We start from the raw sequence: 22,052 nt of genomic DNA, 5'->3' as shown, positions 1-22,052 counted from the left end.
AGGACAACAACTACCGTGATGCACAGTCAAACCATACCGAATTGCTGCGTTGCAGCTTAGTGCCCTTACCTATCACGTTAACCTCTGTGTGAACTCATCAAGTCTCGCGTTGAAACTATCGATCGACTGTTATCGCAAACAATACAGGTTATACAGAGGTCCCTTCGCGCATATCTCCAAGCTGATGTTGGGGAATCTAAGCGCTTTTCTGTGACTATCCGCCTATTCAAGGTGTTCACGAAAATGGGTGGCGAGTAAGACCAAAGGAACATAACTCGGCATTACTAGTCGGTGGTCCTTTTTTATTTTGGCTTAGTCAAGCATAATGATACAGAATCACATGCAAATGATGTGCAATAATAGTTTATCATTTTCTTTTATGTTCAAATAAGTACGGCACAAGTAAGATCTTAAAACAAAACGCTTCACTGTTATAAAAAAAAAACTGTGCAGAAATGCTTTTTCAGCATTACACCAAAGGCTGGGACTTTCCACCCGAACAGGTGAGTCATGGACTTCCCCCTTACCATGTGACCTTGCACATTTGAAAAGTTTATCGTTTGCTTGAGGGTGGCACTCTTTGCGGTTTACTATTGTAAAGGAGAGCTTTCTAAGTTTGGTATCCTCGGACAGCCTTGCTAACGCTAAATGTGTTCGACGTTAAGTAATATTCGATGAGATCGCGCACTGGATTAAAAGGCACGGTTGTGTTTTACAAGCTGCGTGAAAGGATTTGTCAGACCGGGAGGTTCATAAGTGGACATTGGACTTTTAGCTTGAAGTAACCGCTTTCCGAGGGGCTGTGAAATACTGGATAAAGACGAGGAAGACGAAGATAACTACGACATAGGTGCCAGTAACAAGGTGAGCAGCGGTTTACTTATTCTCGTGTTCAGTAAGAGGACTCATTTAGACTCAAAGTCAATATGATGTACACTTCTTCTCCATTCACTTGAAGATCAGATGATGTTTATCAGTCCAAATAAAAAGTCAAATAAATATCACAGTTAGCTTCAATACGAATTTTAGGGTTCAAGTATGTTAAAGCCGCGTGCCGATTAGGTGAAAGTTGGGGTGGTTGACAAACGGTTCTGGTACTGGTATTGTTGACATGTAGGTCGCGTACTGTTCTCTGGCCGGCTACACTCCTCTGGCCGGCTTACTCCTCTATTTGTTCCATTTCCACGGTTTTCCAGCGACCGGAGTCTGGTAGAGACTACGGAGTCATATGTAGGTTGGGAACTAGTTGGGATTAAATCAGCACAACCGAACACCAGCCAACCAGCAGCCAACCCGTTACACGACTCCTGTCCAAAGCCGAATGTTTCGAAAATTTCAAAACATTCGACTGGCGCATCCCAACACCAGACAACGTTAACCGCGCAGACCACCAGCTGGCCACAGCAGACTTAGCTCCTTAATCTCCCATAACCATGGTCGGGGGAATGTCTGCTACATGAAACAGGACCTTAAGATAGCGATACATATGTTAACCCTCAAACACCCCCAACGGGTTCTGTCTGGAACTTGGCAAATATAGATTGAGGTACCATTTGAAAATTTGATCCGAATAAAAAATTCCTTCCGCGTCAGTAAACGTCTACTCTAACCCCGCCTAATTTTGAACGGAGAATGGCACAATACTGAATACACAATACTTATTACAGGTAAATCTGTATTAGTGAATTCGAGTGGTGTCCCTTTATTCAAAATGTGCAGTTTTTAAACCATTCATTTTGGGGTTGTCTTAGAAGCATAGTAATTGCTGGATCAGTGTTATGCACTTTTCTATCATTATATGCTTTGTGGAAAGTGAGGAAAGATTTGGGAAAATAAGATTATTGGGGGCGTTTGAGGACAAATCCGCCGACACCAACAGATGCCGTCACCTTTGGATCTTAACGCCTTACGCCTCCTCGCCGTCAACATGTCAATCACGCGGTTCAAGGCTGCGGTGACCCTTGGTCCGGAACACATTAGCCTGTTAACATTCCGCTGTGGATGTAGACTGTTACCCCTGAAACAGGTAAAGTGGGCGGTATATAATGTAGGGTCCACGTCACTGCTGGGTAAATAAATGAGAGGACCAAGGGGGTAATTCTCTCGTTGCAGAGTACAGTAGAGGGCCTCTCCAAGAATTTTCTTGTAATTCAGAGGCTGCGCCTGATGAATTTTATTAGCTGTTTCCGAGCATTAATGATAAAGTAACTATAAAAGATTTTTTGAATGAGGAGGTATAGGGATGTGCATAGATGAGGCCTACATGGGGGTTTCCGGCTAAGCTAGATTTCAGCGCTTATGCTTGCGCTAGCGTACGCGTTGCGCGTCACACTCTAACTACGACAACTCCACAACCAGACATGCGCATGTTCACTAGCCTTTCTTCAGTCAGGCTTTTTTCAGTCGGGCTTGTTAAGTCTAGTGGAAGTTAAGCAGCATGCAACTAGCAGCTCACCATTCTTATCTGGGAAGCCAAATCCCCTATCACACAAGCATCGTCGTATTCCAAGAATGGGACCAAAAAGCTTCGTGAGATTAGAACAAATTAATACCGTCTATTCATCATATGATTTTAGTTAAAAAAAGTTTTCAGTCGAAAACCGTGTGAACTACTTTTACACGTGATGATGGTTGTCACAATGATATCACATTATTTTACCAGCACATTTAGACAACACTTATTCTCTTACTAGTGAATTAATGTGATAGAGGGGTGCTATCACATTTTTTTATAATATGAACAATCCTTTAACTTTTACATGTGAAATAATGTGATACAGGGGTGTTATCACATTTTGTTACTAGTATACACAATCCTTTAACTCTAACGTATTGGTGAAATAATGTGATGGTGCTATCACATTTTCACTGATAGATAATCTTTTCAAATGTCTTATCAAACCTTAAATGTACCTTTTCACTTACGGTGTCCTTCTATTCTTCACAGCTGTCACCATGGCGTCTGCACAGGGCAGCTCATCCCCTGTCAAGTGTGGGCTATCCCCTCGTAGCAAGCTTTACTCGAAGATAAATGAACACTTATCTGAAGACCAAGTGAAAAGTTTGCGAGCTATGTTGATCACTGATCATCATATTGGCAAAGGAAAAATTGAAAATGCTACACCCCATGAGATCTTCACTATGCTAGAAGCTGATAACAAAATTGGCGAGGGAAACCTTGGATTGCTGAAGGATCTGTTGATAGCCCTCAAAGAAATACAGCTAGCAAAAGAAGTCGATGATTTGGAGAGGGATCAGAGGAGTAAGTATGTTGAAATTCTGGCCCTTTCTTCATAATGCTATTGCATACGCGAATTATGTTTATGGTTCCTTTTGTTTCTGGCTTACGCCATATTGATTCCATTATATGATTGATATCCCATGGAAACCCCCTAACTGTTTGATCCTTACAGATATTTGCTCTTGATGTATGGGATATTGTGATACAGTATGTGGAGTCAAGCTAGACTCAATATAAGGTGCCTTTGGAACAAAACGCCTCTGCTGTGGTCAATCAACTTTAGGATGAAAATATGTTATAAAGGGTGACACGCAGCTTGGCATGCATGTGCGATATTGTATAATTACGTGTAAAAAATGCAGCATTCTCACAGTCCAGTCATTTTGCAATCTATTTCCAGCAGGCATATCAAAGTTACATTCTGAGTTCGGGTTCAAGGTGGAGGAACTGAAGCCGAAGGGAGGTGGGCATGTCGTCCCGGGCTCGTCCATCCCGCTCATTCTGCCAAACGATCTGAAGTACAACGCTTCTACCGGTGCAGTACAGAAGATTCAGGATAACCAGCGGACAAGTCTGCATGTCGTTCCCGAGGCGTTGGAGCTACTGGAAGGGATCGAGGAGCCCGTGAGTGTGCAGGCAATCTGCGGGCCCTGTCGGTCTGGGAAAAGCTACATCCTGTCCAGGTAATCATAATTTGCTGGCGTACCTATTGGTCTCAAAGCACCGGTCTTATCACGATCGCTGTTTGCAAATAGTTAAATCGCATGTCAACTTTCTCCATGCTGAGGTAACCCATCAACTCAAAACAAATGCGTGTTTTCGTGGCTGTGACCTTTTCATAGACATTGACACTTCTGAGTTTGATGTATTAATTAAGCTCAAAGTAAACTTGGCCTATTCCTTCATACACACCTATACGTTCTGTGGCCTTTCGATCTTACCAGTATTTGCACAACGACGCGGTAACTGCAAAGGCAGGGGTCAGCCAAATATTTGAATCCTTGAATTTATGTTGACTGAATTGCTTATCACTGTGTACAGTGTTTCGCAATACTTGTGGCTAATGGGGGGGGGGGCTCATTACCTGTGCAGACAGTATTTTATTTCTATCCGTATCTCACTTTATATCTGTTTCGTATAGGTAGATTGGGTGTAGCAATTTTCGGCGTAATACACCAGCATTATAAATGCAAGCGGTGGCTAGATGTATTCGAATAACCCGTCGCACTTAACCTTAATGTTTGCACATCTAATGCAAAACAAATAATCAAAGAAATTATTGCTGTTCTAGGTTACTTGGCACTGCGGATGCCTTTGAGCTGGGCCACCGCATGGACCCCCAGACGTTTGGTATCTGGATGGGCACCAAGGTGCTGCGGGGGAAGGACTTCACTATCGTGCTACTGGACACGGAAGGAATTGGTACTTTGTATTGTTTATAACGAGCCTGACGTCTAGAGAGTTGGGTTTAATTTCCCAGATTCGTTAGTATCAACGTAAGAATGCTTTGGATGGCATTACATTATCATTGTGTATCATGCATAACTGAAATACCACGTAGTAGCGATACGTAATAAAGGTTCACCAAAAAGTGCCATATTACTATACATTGCTATCTTACCATTGTCCATTTCATGCAGGCTGCAACAATTAAGAATTTGGCTCCCAACTAGTGATAGTGTTATGGGTCAAAGCAAAAATTCTAAAGAGTACAGAATTTCCATATTTGTCGATAGCCTTATCATCAGTGTTAAGAAAAACATTTCACACTAGATGCAGTAACTGCCAGTGCTGGACAGGACGCCTCTATCCTGGTTATGACCATCCTGCTGTCCTCCAGACTCATCTATAACTCACTCAATGTGCCGCACATGGGGGATCTGGAGAAGATGCAGTGAGTAGATTTTGTATACAGCTCATGCTCATGTTTCCAGTGATGCTCGTTCTTTTTACTCGCTGTTGCGTAATGCCGCACGTCAAAACATGACATTTGTCCTAATATTTTATTAGGTGCTTCATCAAGCTGGCTACAGGGGTCACGGTGAAGCAAGGCGAGGCTTCAAACGTGTCAGCATTCCGAAAGTTCTTCCCGGACTTCATGTGGCTGTTACGTGACGTGTCTCTGAAGATGGAGGATGAGAACGGCAAGGAAATGGATCCTTCCGACTACTTGGTGAAAAGGGTAAGGTATAGGATTTAATGGCACAACCCTTTTCATAGTCTTGAAAATAAACACGAATAGCAATAGTATAAAAGGAAATTCTACTGGAGTATCAGTTTTATAACCTTATTTAGCCCATGGCTACTTCCCCTCAGCCAATGAGAAGCCCCCATTTCCTGTTGCTATATACACATAGTATGGTGCTATGAAAAAAAGTGTGCTGCTATTTCATGCAAATCAAATCAAATCAAAATCAAACTTTATTAAATCAACATGGCAGTCAAAGTCGCTTAGACTGAATTGCGTTGATTTGACATAGAAACAAGTTAATAGTACTAATATATTGGCAGTTAAAATCATATATAGTTAAAATCAAGAAATAGGTAGAATACAATTACTAAAACCATCTCTTAGCGACATACATATCAACACAACACTAACAAAATAACTGAGTACATGTATATTGCACATGATGGGAGCGAACGATATTGCACATGGTGGCATGGGGCTCACACTAAGTCTGGCAAGTCTCTCGCCGCCCTCGCCACAAACGAGTTCCTGTGTCTCTCAGTGCGGCTGACTGGCTGTTTGAACGGCTTTCTGCGTCTCAGATCATATGGCGATCCCTCATGTGGTTGGAGGAAGACATGGCAGGGGTGAGATGGATCTTTCAGAATCCTTTTCAGCTCGCGCAGAGACGCCTCCCTTCGCCTAGACTCAAGGGTTGGCAGATGGTTACGGGGTAAGCCACATATCTTAAGGCATGACTTTTGAACTTTTTCCAAGTCATCTGACACCACGTGGGAGACCGCCCCAGACAGGGGAGGCATACTCGAGCAACGGGCGGATGAAAGATATGTATATTTGCAAAAGAAAATCTGAAGGTAACCCAGCACGTCTCGCTACACGCAGGTAATGTATACGCGGTTGAGCCTTTGATTGCATGTATTCAACATGGGGGCCCCATGTAAGATCATTGCTGACCATTACTCCAAGGAGCTTGAATGAAGAGACCCTCTCAACGGGCTCGCCCCTTAGCGTAAGTGGTGGGGGTATTAGCGGATTTCGACGGCAGCTGATGACCATATCTTTTGTCTTTTTTGCATTAGCCTTCATACCATAATCATTCGCAAATGAGGGGAAAAGTGTGTTGATATCAAGAAAACTGGGGTGATATCAGCCTGAAAAGTGTGGGTGATATACGCATGTGACCTGTTCTGACCAATCCTCGCTTACCTTTGAGACCTTCTTCTGAGACCAGAATTGTGTCATGTGATAACTGACCAATCCTATGCTTGACTTTTAATTGCCCAGAGGAATATGAACAGACCCTCTGTCTGTCCTGGCAGTCAGCTTGGGAAGGTCTTGACAAGATTAACGACCTTGTGTTGTTGTTGCCTGACACTGTCTGTCACAGCTTTTCCATCAATAAGAAAGATTGTGGACTTTCAGGACAAAATAAAGTAACATTTTGTAGAGCTGATGAAGTAGAAAAGCTTCGGGGAAGTATGCCATGGGCTAAGTTGGTTACCCCATGGCCTTAGCCTCGATTTCTGTGTATATCAGCAAGCCCGCCACCTCGGGGATTTCTAGTCTCCCCCGCTGATATACACAGAAACCTCGTCCCGCCCATGGGGTAACTATTACAAATCTGCCTTAATCGATCATATTTTATATTTAGGTCTTTAGACGTAATCCTAATGCATTTGAAGAATCAACAACGGACATGGTACGACGGGCGATCCTTACGTTCTTCCCATCTGCGGAGTGCGCAATCCTGGAGAGACCCTCTGACAAGAAGGAGGTGATGAACAACATAGCTCAGCACACAGACAGCCTTAACCCAGAATTCAACAAGGGAGTAGACGATTTGGTGGTGAGGCTGTTGCTTAAGGCACGTGCAAAGAGAGGCTACCACGAGGGCTCTAAAGTTAGTGGTGAGTAAGAAAGGACCATTAAAAAAAATAGAGGTTAATGTTCGAAACTTACATGATCTTTAAATCATGAATTTCGGCATTTTTTCCTAATGGTCAAGCAGTCTATCATATGTTTACCTATTCTTTTTGTATTCTGGGAGTTGTTGCATCTTCATATGTATTCAAATCTGTCTGTAGCATCGAGTCTCTTGAAATCCCTTCCACAGGATTCTAGAATGGTGAATAACTTCGTACGTAAAATGTCATCTATCTGGAGTATTCTACATTTGGATCCAATGAATTCGAAGTCAAGAACCTGTCTAAAGTGCTTACTTTAGACCGATTAATATCGTATCTAATGTTCCCTCAGGTTTGGCCCTCAGCATCATGACCAAGCAGTATGTGGAAGCGGTCAATGACCCCAACTCCATTCCTGCCCTGGACAACACCTGGCAGAATACCATAGAGCTGATGCAGAACAGGGCCATCGAGGAAGCGGTCATGGAGTACAACAAGCAGATGCAAGTGAGAGCTAATGAACATTTAATACTTGTGGCAAAGTTACAACAATTGTATCAGCTATTAGCAGAAACGATAACCATGCATAATTACAATAGATACAGATGATACAAATTGTATCATAACAATATACATAGTTTCCAGTTATTGTAAGCTTAGTGTTACTCTATTCTGCAGGCTCAGATTGCCGAAGCCCGGATGACTAAGAATGGGGAAGTACCATTAGAGGAAGGCGAAATGTAAGGAAACATGCTTCAAAATTTTTGAATTATTTTCATTTTAACAAAACTTTTCAGATGGATACGCTTACACCATGCAAAACTGAAATTTCATATTGTGTGATCCTGACCGCATCTTTGTGAATGGCTGAATCTGGATTTCAATAAATTGTCTTCATTTGTTATCTGTCTCTTTCTCTCTCAGAACTAATAGTGTTAATGACATGCTAGACCCTATATGTTGATTTATTCATACCTATACATATCCATATATGTGTGTTTAGTTGTATTGTAAGTAGTTGTTATACATGTAGACCTTACGAAAGCCGCTGTGCTTTTGTCGTGTCAATAAAGATTGTTCTCTCACTCACCCCCATCCCCCCTCTCTCTCTGCAGCGACACTCCGATACAGCCTACAATCATGGGACTCCACAATGCTTCGGTCAAAACAGTTACATCCATACTTCTAAAGAAGGTTGGTCATTTCCAAATCAGCACAGGGAATCAGGGTACAGAGAATCAGGATTCTGGTGAGATCAACGCTGTGGTGGACCAGATGCAAAAACGCTTAGGTATGTAGAGTTGACATTTGTGATACATGTGATTTTGTATCGGTTATGACGCCGTAACGTCATTTACGTGCCATAAATGGTGAATAATGAATCTCCAGCTATCAGGAATTGGTTTATAACGTTGAGTATACATTACTTAGAACCGTCAAATATTCATATACTTCTTTTCTTTATTTTCTTTTCAATTCGTTATTGCCTTCTTCATTCCAGTTCAACAAGAAGAGCGCGCGGTTGATGGTATCCGCGGGTTGGTCGTTACAGGTGGGGAGCTTTTCCACTACATCCAGCAGAACAGAGAACACTCCAAGAACTTCTGCAAAGGACTTTATGAACACTTGCTGGACCCAATCAGGTATTCTCCAACCGAGTCCTTATAAAGACAGAAATTACTTTCCATTTGAGCCTTCGTCGACTTCAAAGTAATATATAGCCTCCACTAGGCCTTCTTGGTGGGAACCGTAGAATTCCGCAAAAAATGGGAACAATCTACCATGAATATCAGTCCACCCTATGGTTAACATTCCCCCTCCAGAGAAAGAAACCATCTGGTGGCCAAAATCCCCTTGCAAACTATTCTCCCTATAGTCAATGCAGTTAGTCTGGTAGAGACTAGTACATTCACTAGCTGTTGGTAAAGCCTTTTTCTGTCACAATATGTTACACAATAATGTCGAAGAACTTAGCATCAAGAAGTTGAAATATGACGTCTAAGATTTGCAATCATTATCATGTACTATACGTTAGTTAGTTATGTCTATATTCTTCCGGTCTGTTTGCTAGAAAACGAGTCGAGTCGCCGCCTCCAGACTTTGACTTCGACAAGTTGACGAGAGAACTTGCTGCCGCACGTGAACAGTACAAGAAGCAGGCACGTGGTCCGGAGAAGTGGGTTGTTCTACAGGAGATGGACACAAGCGCAGTGAAGCTACAGGCCCAAATTGACAAGATGGGGTATCAAAAAAAGGTAAGTTGTTTTTTTCACTTGAACAAAGAAATATATCAGTGTGAGCCCATCATGGAACGTGTGGTATTTTCCTTGTCATTTGCGTCTGGTTACACATATGTCAGAGATCAGGCTGGTAATCTCTTTTTTAATTTCCGTAAGTGATCCAACGCCTATAGCAAATGAGCAGCCATATATATACAAGACATGCGCTATATCTCAATCTTCGTGATACTCTAGCTAATGCAACAACAACAAAGGGCACATGAAGCAGAGCTCAGAGCCAAGGAAAGGGAGGAAGAGATTCTGAACCAACTCAAGCAACTAAAGGACCAGCTGCAAACTCAACGGGAAACTCTACAGGAAATAATTCAACAGTACGAGAGACAGATCACACAGGTACGAGTATGGGTCAAATGTATTTGATTATTGTACTTTGAGTTAATTAGATTTAATTGAAAACTTGTCTTTGACCATGCGTTGATTTATCCAGGAGATACCATCCATTGGGAAGGTTTTTAAACGTCGTAAAATGCTGTCATTTCTGATTATTACAACTTTTGATCTTAGATGAAGCAAGACATGGAGGAGAGACATGCGGTTGCGCTACAGAGGATTGAGGACCTCAAGAATGCGAAGATGGCGGAACAAGCGGAAATTGCAAGGGTGAGGAAAAATAGTGATATCTAATCAAAGTAAATGCACAGGTCTAAGAATGAATGGAGAACAACAGGGTTACATTGCAACGTGAACATAGGAACATAAGGTCCTCCTGCTCATGGAAAGAATGAATGGTTACAGAAAGCATATGTCAAATACAAAATGAGAATTCCAGATGAAGCAGCAGAAGTTCAAGATTCCTTTTCATATGTTTAAAACTACGAGGGCGGTTCAAAATGTAATGCCACTGGTTTTATAACAGGCTCATTATTTCATCGCATGAGTTGAAATTTGACACCAAGGTACAAGAATATATCCTCTTGAGATTGAAATATCTCAATTTGTGGTTCAGATTTTTATGAGCAGCTGAGTTGATTTCAAGGTGACCACACTCTTAGAACCTTGTCAAGAGATCAGTTCCTCTGGATCTGACCATTTCAAAACTATTGTAGGAAGCTAAAATTTCACTTGAATAATGACAAATATCTCTATAGATTATATGCCAAAGTTCATGTTTGAACTCTTAATGGCTAATATTTTACAGCCACTAGAATGGAGCGAGTTGCTATATTACAGGCAGTTTGATTAATGGCCAAATGCGTGATTTGTTGAATAAAGGTTTTTGTATACTGCTTTTCAATTAGCGAAAAGATGCGAAACTTGGCACAATTATTAACTATTTCAAGACGAAGAAGTGTGCTAAGTTTGTTTTTTCTTAGTTAATAACAAAAAAGTCGGTTACGGAAACTTTAAGCAGCCCACCCTGATCCACCGCTAATTACGACACTGACAACCTCACTTCACCACAGGAACGAAAAAAGAATAAGTGATTGGATTTAAAAGGTGAAAATAGGCATGTGGCTTATAGAGAAATGCAACTTGATACAAGTGCAATTTTAGTTTCTTACAATTTCTATAAGTGATTCAGGGACATTACCAATTGCACGTTAATTGACCCTATAATTTCTTCCGACGGAATAACAAGGGTATGGTCATCTTGAACTCAACTCAGTCACTCATAAAAATCTGAACCACAAATTGAGATATTTCAATCTCAAGAGGATACATTCTTGTACCTTGGTGCCAAATTTCAACTCATTCGATGAAATAATGAGCCTGTTATAAAACCAGTGACATTACTTTTTGAACCGCCCTCGTACTAGTAGTCTCGTCAAAGTGTTTGGAATTAACATTGTATAGCTTATTGGTTTCTTCTAAATATTGAATAAACGATCTGGTACCAAATTTCTTCTCAAGGATCTCCTCGAGAAGGAAAGAGCCAGTACGAGGGAAAAAATCAAGAAGATGGAGAACGAACAGGCAGATTTGTACAGGCAGCTAGAAGAGGTGCTAGATCAGCAGAAGAAAGCAACTCCACCTCCTAAGCCATGTACGTTATTGTATATGTCTATAACACAGAATGTCGTATCGTTATGCAGGAAAATCAACTTTTAGCACTAATGCTAATACTTACAAGCTTAAGTATCACGGCGCATTATCATGGAAGCTCATCAGTGTTGGTAATAATCATAGTACACATTAACATAAAAGTACACACGGATTTTGTGTGCTTTTGTGTTGGAAGAAAGTTTGACTTTGTACTGTGTTAATGTATTCGTTGTATTTCACATTCAGATGCTTAGCCAGCAACCCTCCCGATGGTCTACACGATACGTGTACATACCATATGATACTACAGTTAGTCAACTGCACTAACTAATGTACTTTTTCACTTCCTTGCAGCCTTGAAAGAGAAGTGCACCATCTCGTAAGATCGTCAATGTTCCTACTGCCGCTATGGGATATTAAAAACGTTTTGAGGACATTCTTCTGTAGCCCAAATCATATCTGTTATTCGTTTGATTCTTGCCATGTAATGTTGGCATTTACCTTAAGTTTATACTGTTGCACAGTTTAATCCAAGAAATCTTCCAATATTGTTTGTCGTGCTTACTTGTTGAAGGTACAAAATGCAGGCTTTGTTAGCATGTTTCTATTAAGTGGAATGAGCCAGACGTATAGAGAAAAGTTATGTAATCATCGTCATTTGAGTCATAGGTATGTGCATGTACTAGCCAATGATTCAATAATCAATCTATAGGACAGGGTAATGCGAGACTCGATAGCTAATTTATGCTACTGGTGCATTTTTTTCGAATATTAAGCTGAAAGTTACGGACACGACATCCTTTAACGGAAAGCCTCTATGCCAAGTAAATCATTGACTGTCAGACATATACGCGTGTAGCCTGAGTGCTTCGTGAATAGTATTCAAAACAGTGGCTAAACAATACATGATGATATATGTGCTTCTAACTTTGTATATAGATCAGATTCACGTGTGTTTAATTTTGCGTGAGTATAGCTGTATAACACCTTTCTGATGTTCTGTACTGTCGTGCCAATGAAGCACGATTCCTTCTGTGTAATAAAGTGTGAAAATAATAATGACGTAAAGGCGCGGCTATGTCTCATTTTTGCATTAATATTACCGGCAATGATGCCAAGCAAACCATAAGCATCATTTGAATGAGGCATCGCTGTCTGCAGCTCGCGTTAAGTCTTTTGTGTTGTTTTTGAATGTTTAGAACTTCTCGTTGAAGGGCCACTGTGGGTGATCCTTGCTCCTAGAGAAAGAAAAATGATGGGCAAGTCTCAAAACCATACTTATGATAATGACGTATGCAACAAAGAACGCCATCATATCAACATACAGGCCTTTCAATATTTGTGACCACAGTATCCATGCGGCAAGGGTTGGCACAATCTGTTCTTAAAGGCTGAATTTATCCAAAATCATACATATTTCAAGACAACACTGAATTCATTTGATGTCAAACAATGTAGTGGCTAATATATGGCTATAAGGAATATCAACAAACAATAAAGGTATATCTTGTCAGTTAATTGGCCCTTTCATTAATAATGTACAGTTACTCCATTTTGAACTTATTATTCCTTTAAAATGAAGTATGAAGATCTGCATTCATTCATTGGAAAAAGGAGAACCCCTCCTCCAAAACCTAGCTTAAAAACTAGCATACCGATTATCAATAACTCATCGACTATCAAATTATATGGCCTCCGTCGGTCAATATTAACAATGGTAAAAAGATGTCAGCCCTACAGCGTCGACTGTGGCTAAACAGTCCTAAATACGATAATCTACACGACTATCAATAATAACTAAGTCGTTAAATAAAGCGCTTCTTATATGGTTTTTTATCATTAACCAATAGTTAACTCACCATTCCCACTTGTACACCCGTCCGTCCCGGTTAAGGTTATTGATGGTCTCCACGTCACCCGCGCTCAACTCGAAGTCAAAGATCTGATGGGGAAAAGAACAATCAGACCATTACTGAGAGAAGAGAGAAGAGAGAGAGACAGAGAGAGAAAGAGAAAGAGAGTATATACTAAGTATATGCTAAGTTTATACTAGTATATAGAGAGAACTGGTTTATTTGAATAACAACACACACAATGTCAAGTATAAGATTGTAGTCCGAAGACGGAATTGCCTCGTAGAATGTACAATACAGAAAGGCAACGTCTAATGCCATATTTTGTGTGTCGAAGTAAAAAATAAGATTCATGGATAATCGTCTTCCGCTCACCTGGGAGTTCTCCACCATCCTGGCGGCCCTCAGACTCTTCGGGATGACGACCACGCCCCTCTGCACCTGCCACCGGAGACACACCTGGGACAGGTACAAGTCGCGTTTATACATGGTAGAACAGGTAGGTGCTGTGAACAAGCTCCGACTGACAATGATAGTGAAATAAACCTGATTTTTAGACATGGCAAGAGCGACGTATCCCAAGAAATGGTCTGTGTGCATATAATTAAACCGTTCTCACATAACAGAATTGCAATACAACATTGGCCATGGTAAAATCCTAATTCAAATCAACCCGACAGTGCCGCCTATGGTTAAAACAGCCCTAAACGAGCCAACGCAAGAGTAGCATGTCTTTGTCGCACATTTAGCTCCATGCAACTGTAGGCCGACTCCGCTCTGTTCTAAAGTTGCACAAATTCTGTGAATCCGTTTTGTCTGTGCTGCGTGTCAGTCTAGCTTTTGTTGATGCAATAATACATACAACAGTACAGTAAAGCTGATGATATTGTTTCTAGTAGTACTACGTCCTTGGCTATGGTGGAAGCGCAAGAATCTAAGCCAAGTTTTCTACCTGTGCCGGCGTCTTCCCGTGTTTCTCAGCGATTTTCTTGAGTTCGGGATCTTCTAACACAGCCAGGCCATGGTCCTTAAGGTCACTACATTGGCAAAAATTAGCATTTTATCATTCATAATCACAATGAAAGACGCTGCTTACTGCAAAGCTCGGTATGACGTTTCGACAACCAAAATTGTTTCTACGCTATTTTTTTTAAGATGATACTTCATGTTTACTCTATTAGCAGATATAACAATAGTAACGTGTTAGAATGTAGACAATTGAACCAAGAATGCCAAAGACTGCAAAGGAAAAGTACAGTACCCTGGAGCACCCAGTGGGCAGTAAGCCGTCATCACCACGCCTTTCTCAGTGCAGAACTCCAACATCCGGTTACACGTCACGTACGGGTGACTCTCAACCTGTATGCAAACATATATGCATATGTTGGTCAAGAAACTTTTTAAAGACTTTAAAATACTTAAAATCAAACTACATAGAAAATCGGAAGGTGTCATGTTGGAAAAATGAACCCGATCATTTGCTCTTGTTTAGTCATGCTTACTTGATTGACAGATGGTTGGGTCCTCCCATTGGTCAGAACGTTAAAATTAGATTGAAGTGACCTTATAATGTGAATTATGAGAGGAGCTTACTTGATTGGCAGCTGATTTGATCCTCCCATTGGCCAGATTGTTCAAATCGAATTGTAGTGACCTTATAAGGTAAACTCTGGGAGGAGCTTACTTGATTGACAGCTGGTTTGATCCTCCCATTGGTCAGAACCTCCTCCATCTGTGAGATGTTGAAGTTGGACACACCGATGGCCTTCACCAGTCCTGCATCCACAAGCTTCTCCATTTCCTTGGAAAAAAAACCCCACAATTTCAATGTTAAGACAGGAGGTAACCAGACACGAAAATGAGAAAGAAATCTCCAATGTATCTTTATATCTTTCCTTTACCCCTCTTCCGGAGCTTCTGTTATATTAACAGCCCTACTTAACACACACATATCAATACATAAATGATTCAGACGTCAACATAATGTTCATAAGTACTAGTCGATAGTACAGGACTGTTATTATGATAGTGCTAGCCTGCGTCAACGATCGCACCTCCCACAGCCTCCATAATTACCAAATATCGACAATGATCGATGACACCAAAATCATTTCTGCCATTTACCATCCCAACCTAGGTTAAAAATCACTTTGCCTTACAAAACTGTACAAGTACACTAGTTTTCTGTACCTTCCAGGTATCCATGAAGTGAATATCGGAATGCTCCGCCTTGCCGTCAGCATTGATGGGTAACAGGTTGTCTCCTCTCTGAATAAACGTTAAATTAAGACGTTTACCAACATCAGTAAAAATTCTGAGTATTTTGTGTTGTTTGATACTATTGGCTGTGTCTGTACATTGAAGGCATACTATATGTCAACATTGAAATTACTCTTTGAGACTGTGTACAAATTTCAATCTATAGTTATTACTGTACTCCACTGACATCTAACTGACCTTGAATATTATCTCCCTTTTAGGCCAATTTCTACAGCGGCCTGTTTCTGTGAAGCCTGGAAGAGGCTAGGTTTTCACAAGCACTACAAATACTGTAGACCAAAAACCTGGAAGCATGGGTAGAGGCTAGTTTTCAACAATCACTACATAGTTACTTTAGTAGAAACATTCACATACCGCCCACGGGAAGGGGTGGTGCATGAGGTACAGGTCCAACTACAGAGTAACGGAACAGATCTGTACGTACCGCCCATGGGAAAGGATGATGCATGAGGTACAGGTCCAGGTACTCCAGCCCGAGATCGTCCAGACTCTTCTGACAGGCCGGCAGGACATCGTCAGGGTGGTGCCGGGTGTTCCATAGCTGGGGATGGTGGGGTAAAGTTACCATTATTTATTAGTACACATTATACATGTAACATTATACTTACGTGTTCCTCTATCTATCCATCCACCCATCTAACCACCATCAAATAGTATTCCTCCATCCATTCATTCATTCATTCATTCATGCATCCATCTACTGATCCGTCTATCTACATACAAAATCATATTTATCTGTGTATGTCTTTATTGATCCATCTATATCTATATTGTGCATGTACACACAATGGTATCAGAGGACATACCCAACCTTTCCCTGATAAGAATTGTCTACACTTTAACTATAACGTTTACATAATATTTATGGATTCCTCTTTTTCAGTCTTTCTTGGACAATTTTCATTGAACTTAGAAGAGCAGGCAGAAGAAAAAGAATCATCTCCGAACATCAACACATAATTTCAGCAGCTAGCACCTGTAACAAAAAATCGATGTATTGCTAAATATTCAAGACATCAATGTAATGATACTTACCTTGCTGACGACAAAAACTTCCTCCCTTTTCATCCCAGCGTCCATCTTCTCCTTAAGAGCCCGTCCGATCTCCTTCTCGTTCTGGTAGAGTTCCGCGGTGTCGATGTGTCGGTACCCCGCGTCCAGGGCCGCCGTAACCGCCTCGTAACATTCGTTATCTTTCGACTGCAAGAAGTGAGAGGGCGTGTATTACAAGAACGTTTCTAGACGACGACAAACATACACACATGTCACCATCGAAACATAGTCCATTACAAAAGTACGTTGACACGGGGGAAGCCCTCTCCTAATTCGACGAAGCAGACGTAAACACTAAGAATAAGCTGGGTTCTTGCATCTGCTTGGATATTGAATGAATGAGGACCTTTATTGTACATATATACCAACAGGGTTTAGTACAGGTCACAACAAAAGAATAGTTCACAGATACACAACATGTATACAATGTCATGATCAAGAATCATATCCTACCAAGGAGGTTGAAAAAGATTTGTCAACCTCCTTGATACTACTGATCATGAGTTCGACATTCTGTCGCTTCTTTATGATAGTGAAAATGTAGTTAGGCGCGACACTTTAACCAGGCGCATGACCCATTGTGATTGAGGAGAGTAATTCATACCTGCCACGTCCCCAGCCCGACCTGAGGCATGGACGCTCCAGTCGACAGTTTCACCACAGGACAGGTCATCTTTGTAGTCGTGCCGCGACGTGTATCTGAGAAAACGGCAGATGAAATCATTTCATCATAAAACATCATCAAGAACAACAAAACATTGGGCTGGCGTTGTGAAGCATAGTTTTGACATAGTTTCTGATTTCTAATAATGCCAGACCTACAACGTATTTGTTACAGATTTCTCCACTTGATTTGGCACTATAAATGGTGCAATTAGTTTGCAGTACCAGGCAAGGCTCCAGTAGAAAATCTCAGCTTCCAAGTGCAATGAGTGCACTATGAGTATTTAAGAACAGAGGTGTTTATATAAAGAGTGCCGAAGTTCATGTTTGTGCTAGACTAATAACAAACTGGGCTTCGGCTAGTGTTTGGTTGGACGTTCTATTATGCCACCTTTATGTAAACTAGTCTACAATGAAAAACAAACAAATAGAAAAGCCGACAAAACTCCTTAAATAAAAGACGCCCAAAACGAGATGGCGCCTGACCTCTGCTTGGATAGCAGTTGTTGTCGGTAATTTACGTTGACGCTACACTGTGCAAAGCGTCACAGGAATGTGCAGATAACCAAGGACATTCTATCAGACCTTGAGACAACTTAACATACAAGGTTGGGAACAAAATGGCGGGGTTACTTTCAGCATAGAAACTAGTCAAGCATAATCAGCTTGTGACGATCACGAGACAGCTGTTTACTTTTTATCTCGTTTTGGAACTTCTTTTATTTTGGTAGTCTCTACCAGTCTCAGTAGATCGATGGCAAATAGTAGAAATTAGTCAAAAACATGTACATGTAGTAGAAATTTAACAAATAGAGGGAATACTAGCAGTGTGCTAGGAGAGTAGGACTACTATCCAAGCAGAGGTTAGGCTCCGGCTGTTTTTTTAACGTTTTTCTAGTCGTTTTTATCGGGCTTTCTATTTTGTATTTGTACCTTGCATTGTCAAAACCTAACTTTGGCTGGCGTACTCCAAATGCCAACATAGAAAGCCCGATAAAAACGACTAAAAAAAGTAGTAGAGTATCAGTACACGGCCCGCGAATCCGACCGACTCCCCAAACAAACTATTCCCTCTGTTTGTCCAATTTCTACTATTTGACCAACGATCCACGGCGCCTGGTAGAGGCTATTATTTTGGTACGTTCTCGCAAATGTGCCTGCAGCACGATTGTGAGAGCTGGTGTCCTCCAAAATTCAGAAACCGACCGGGACTATACCCCTTTAGCCCTCCCTATGGAACCGTGATAGGGGTGTCAGGAGACAACGAATTTCGAATGAAAACCAATCACCAGAAATACGGAGAAAAAACTCGGTGGCCTTCGAGTTTACTCCGACAAATTAAAGAAGTTTGAGCCAAGTCTTAGACATGACAGCGACCTTAGAGCTAAGATACACACCTAGCTAACAGACTTACCTTATGGCTTAGCACAGCCTCTTCACTGAGAGGACAGGAAGAGTTTTCAAACAGCTCTCGCCATAAACCCTTGCTTACTGACAACACGACAAGTCGGGTGAGAGTATTTGTCACGGTCACTTGTTACATTGTTCACCGAGACAGAAAAAGGTTCGTGACTGATTACATTAGAAGTTGTGACACACCTACGACCTTTCCGTGACAGCATAGCAAAACACACCTTACCTTTTCATTATCTAAACCGTTTGGCTTTTACTAAGCTATATAGTCCTCGTCAAAGTTGGAACAGTCTTTGATCTATCCCAAAGCTTTGAACATGTGTGACTTTACCTTTCTACCACATGCGAGAACACAAAGTTTCCTTCTGCACTCGCGATCTTCAACGTTTGAGCAGCCCTTGAAACTATCGAAGCGTGCAACACGTTTCAATTCAGTACAATACCGGCCTCTCTTTAGATGGCGATATCAACGTGTGACCTTTTCATGACACCATATGACACACCTTACCATTTCTTACCTTTGAAACTTCTTATGCCCTCGTCAGCCTTAGAACTGTGTCAGAACCATCAAAGTGTGGAATTCGTCGCTACCAACTACAGTAGGGGAGGTGAACTAGATGATGATTTTAAACTACACTTGTATTGAGATACGCAAGGGCTATGTATGACAGGACATTCAATGTAGTAAAGCCAGATTTGTGCAGAATCGCTAAAATCTAGGTTAAAGGGCATCAGGTCGGGATGTAGAGTACATACACGTACACTTGACAAACATTCAAAATCACCAAACACTGCCATTACGTAAGCCACGCTTAGTGCAACACTGACAACCCGTGCAAAGTCCATTTCAATTCACTGTCAACCATTGAGAAAACAAAGTTTGATAATAGACCTCCTAGCGGTTGTCCATGGTACTTCAGCGGAAGTTCCAGTTGCGGAGATTGAATTGTTTTTAAACATTGTTAGCCTAAATGTCTAACCTTGATCAACGAATAAAGATAGTGATGACGACAACTCCTCACATAGAAGACGTACTGAATGCTGAAAAAACAGGCGTAAACATCGAGACTGTGCCGGATCCTTACTGAATCTGTCTGATAGACTTCTTTCCGTCTCCAAGAATGCTTAAGTAACCAAACAATTATCAACAATTAAACCATGTAAAAGGCGATCAAACTAGACTATAAAATAACGACGTATACGTATACGTCTGCTTTGAGATTTTATATGTAACACCGCACCGTGAGAGCGCCTTTTGTACACCTTAAAACCACCCCGCGAAAAAGAGTAGAGTCTCAGAGAGCTTGTGTTCGAAGAGATCAAACAAACCTTACCTCACCTGACCAGAAAGAGTGGGCATTGATAAGAGAAGGACCTTATAAATGTGAAAGGGGTGTGGCTTTCTTCTTAATTGGGGTCACATGCCTATATTTGTGGACCCTTGCGGCATTTCTGTTGGAATCGTTCTTTGTAGTACAATTCCATACGAATGGGGTATGAATATTTGTCTTCAATTGTGATACTTGTCTTACTACATAAATTACCAGCATGACTTTAAAAAACATCTATTTAGAAGTAAAGAGTCACCGAGAACTCAACTTACGTTGAATTAAAGTGAGATCGAACAAAGTAAGACACCTTATACGTGCGCGTCACGTATATGTAGTCGTGTCGGAGTAGTGTGAACTTTAGTACGAGATAGTATAACGTAGTTGAGACCACATGTTTTAAATGATGAAGTCACATGTCCTTATTACCCCCTACGGCATCTTAGTTTGAGTTGTTCTTCATAGTGAAAATAAATCATAAGAATAAAGGGAATATTTGTCACATGTCTTGATGAGTTGATTGCGCCTGCGTGTAGGAAGAAAGCGGCGGTTTTAACCAGTTTAACAAGGTTATTTGTCTCGTGACCTTATAACCTTTCTACAGCCCCACAAGAAACCAGTAAGCTCGTGCAATTAAACTATTAGTATTGTCACGGTTTGTGTGTATATGTTTCACGGTGCATGTATGTGCGATTGTGTGTGTGTGTGTGTGTGTATGTGTGTGCGCATATGTGTGTGTGTGTGTGTGCGTGTGTGTGTACATGTGTGTGTGTGAGTATGTGTACACGTATGTGTATGTTATCTGTGCGTATGTGTCCGTGTGCGAACAAGTGTATACGTCACATTTTATGCTTGTATATTATCAATTTGTGGTGTATCATACTAAAATAACAAAACCTTCGTACCGTTGGCTTCCCCTTTGCTCCCCGAGCAGCCCATGGTTCACTTGTCACAGGTCAGGATAACTGAAGATCAATCCTTAAAGAAACACAATAATTTCTTAAGATGACAGTGATCTTATCTAAGAATGGATCACGTTTAAGACATGGGCATAATCACTATTGGCCGTTTTAGTACTAGATGAACACACGTAGTTAATAGTGTAACAACATATTTTGAGTTGCATGTGATAACAAACGAGCAAGGAGGTGATATAACCTCCTTGAAACGAGGTAGAAAAATCCAGGCACTTTATTCATGGTGTCACTACTAGGCCAACCCTATGCAATGCAAAACGCATATAATGGTCACCCGCGCTATTTCGTGCTAACTTAGCTAGTATACAAACAAGTGGCAAAGACCACCTGTTCATCATACCACATATAGTAAGTTTGTGTCCGTTATGTATTAAAACCACGCGGGACTTGATTTTTGAACAAATGTATACTTAGTAGTACAATGTAATTCAGAAAGTTACAATGTCTAGATAGTTACTATTATAACGGTAAACAAAACCTCATGACGATACATACAAAGGCATGTACATACAACATGGTACACATGCGCGTTTCGTAAAAAGTCGTAGCGTGTAGTCTACTAGAAGAGCATGAAAATTGCTCTATTTTTCTGTCGATGTAACAAGTGAACGTTAACGTACCTAGTAACTGTTAACGTACCTGTTTTGGCCAGCGGGTGTTGCCGCGGTTGCCTTGTTGACGTTGGCTACGTCCACGGTTTAGATACACGAGTGGACTTAAGATGGCACGAGGTATATTGAGTTCGCGGTCTTTCTTTTGAACGCCATGGTCTCTTTTGAAATTAGAACAAAGCCACAGGTAAAACACGAGTACGAATGGCCACAAACATTTAAGCATATCAGTTACAGGTAGGGGGCATTAAACTT

The 22,052-nt window shown here is 41.1% G+C and overlaps 2 protein-coding genes and 1 long non-coding RNA gene across 3 annotated transcripts; 1 reads left to right on the top strand and 2 right to left on the bottom strand.

Annotated features, from left to right (window-relative positions):
• The first annotated feature begins 552 nt into the window (after positions 1–552).
• Positions 553–12,062, top strand: LOC118407386 (guanylate-binding protein 1-like). Its single transcript, XM_035807852.1, has 16 exons — positions 553–864; positions 2,948–3,262; positions 3,642–3,924; positions 4,533–4,663; positions 5,015–5,135; positions 5,252–5,423; positions 7,084–7,339; positions 7,689–7,843; positions 8,015–8,076; positions 8,452–8,627; positions 8,838–8,979; positions 9,408–9,591; positions 9,811–9,969; positions 10,141–10,236; positions 11,488–11,620; positions 11,974–12,062. The coding sequence occupies exons 2-16, from the start codon at positions 2,956–2,958 to the stop codon at positions 12,000–12,002; spliced, it is 2,406 nt and encodes an 801-aa protein (XP_035663745.1). The 5' UTR covers positions 553–864; positions 2,948–2,955; the 3' UTR covers positions 12,003–12,062.
• Positions 12,063–12,814: 752 nt separating this feature from the next.
• LOC118407384 (aldo-keto reductase family 1 member A1-A-like) lies at positions 12,815–17,306 on the bottom strand. The gene is made up of 10 exons (XM_035807851.1): positions 17,259–17,306; positions 16,788–16,952; positions 16,177–16,293; positions 15,663–15,740; positions 15,157–15,273; positions 14,734–14,831; positions 14,425–14,509; positions 13,848–13,931; positions 13,479–13,561; positions 12,815–12,857 (listed from the first exon to the last, which is right to left on the bottom strand). Exons 1-10 carry the CDS (start codon positions 17,304–17,306, stop codon positions 12,815–12,817), a joined length of 918 nt encoding a protein of 305 aa, XP_035663744.1.
• A 103-nt stretch (positions 17,307–17,409) lies between these two features.
• On the bottom strand, positions 17,410–21,902 carry LOC118407392. The gene is made up of 3 exons (XR_004830143.1): positions 21,826–21,902; positions 21,115–21,187; positions 17,410–17,504 (listed from the first exon to the last, which is right to left on the bottom strand). It is a non-coding gene; the product is annotated as an uncharacterized LOC118407392 (long non-coding RNA).
• Positions 21,903–22,052: the final 150 nt, after the last annotated feature.

Source organism: Branchiostoma floridae, unplaced genomic scaffold (assembly GCF_000003815.2).
Source record: "Branchiostoma floridae strain S238N-H82 unplaced genomic scaffold, Bfl_VNyyK Sc7u5tJ_1336, whole genome shotgun sequence".
Classification (NCBI taxonomy): domain Eukaryota; kingdom Metazoa; phylum Chordata; class Leptocardii; order Amphioxiformes; family Branchiostomatidae; genus Branchiostoma; species Branchiostoma floridae.
This window is presented reverse-complemented; position numbering and strand designations above follow the sequence as displayed.

What these genes read in the sequence shown, in the direction of transcription:
- LOC118407384 (XM_035807851.1), bottom strand. Translation starts at nt 17,306, where the DNA reads ATGATCAGTAGTATCAAGGAGGTTGACAAATCTTTTTCAACCTCCTTG. An exon ending in ACGGGAAGACGCCGGCACAG is followed by an intron (nt 13,932 to 14,424) that starts GTAGAAAACTTG and finishes TACCTGTCCCAG; the next exon opens with GTGTGTCTCCGGTGGCAGGT. An exon ending in GGATGGTGGAGAACTCCCAG is followed by an intron (nt 13,562 to 13,847) that starts GTGAGCGGAAGA and finishes TTTCCCCATCAG; the next exon opens with ATCTTTGACTTCGAGTTGAG.
- LOC118407386 (XM_035807852.1), top strand. Translation starts at nt 2,956, where the DNA reads ATGGCGTCTGCACAGGGCAGCTCATCCCCTGTCAAGTGTGGGCTATCC. An exon ending in CCGACTACTTGGTGAAAAGG is followed by an intron (nt 5,424 to 7,083) that starts GTAAGGTATAGG and finishes TTTTATATTTAG; the next exon opens with GTCTTTAGACGTAATCCTAA. An exon ending in AGTACAACAAGCAGATGCAA is followed by an intron (nt 7,844 to 8,014) that starts GTGAGAGCTAAT and finishes TCTATTCTGCAG; the next exon opens with GCTCAGATTGCCGAAGCCCG.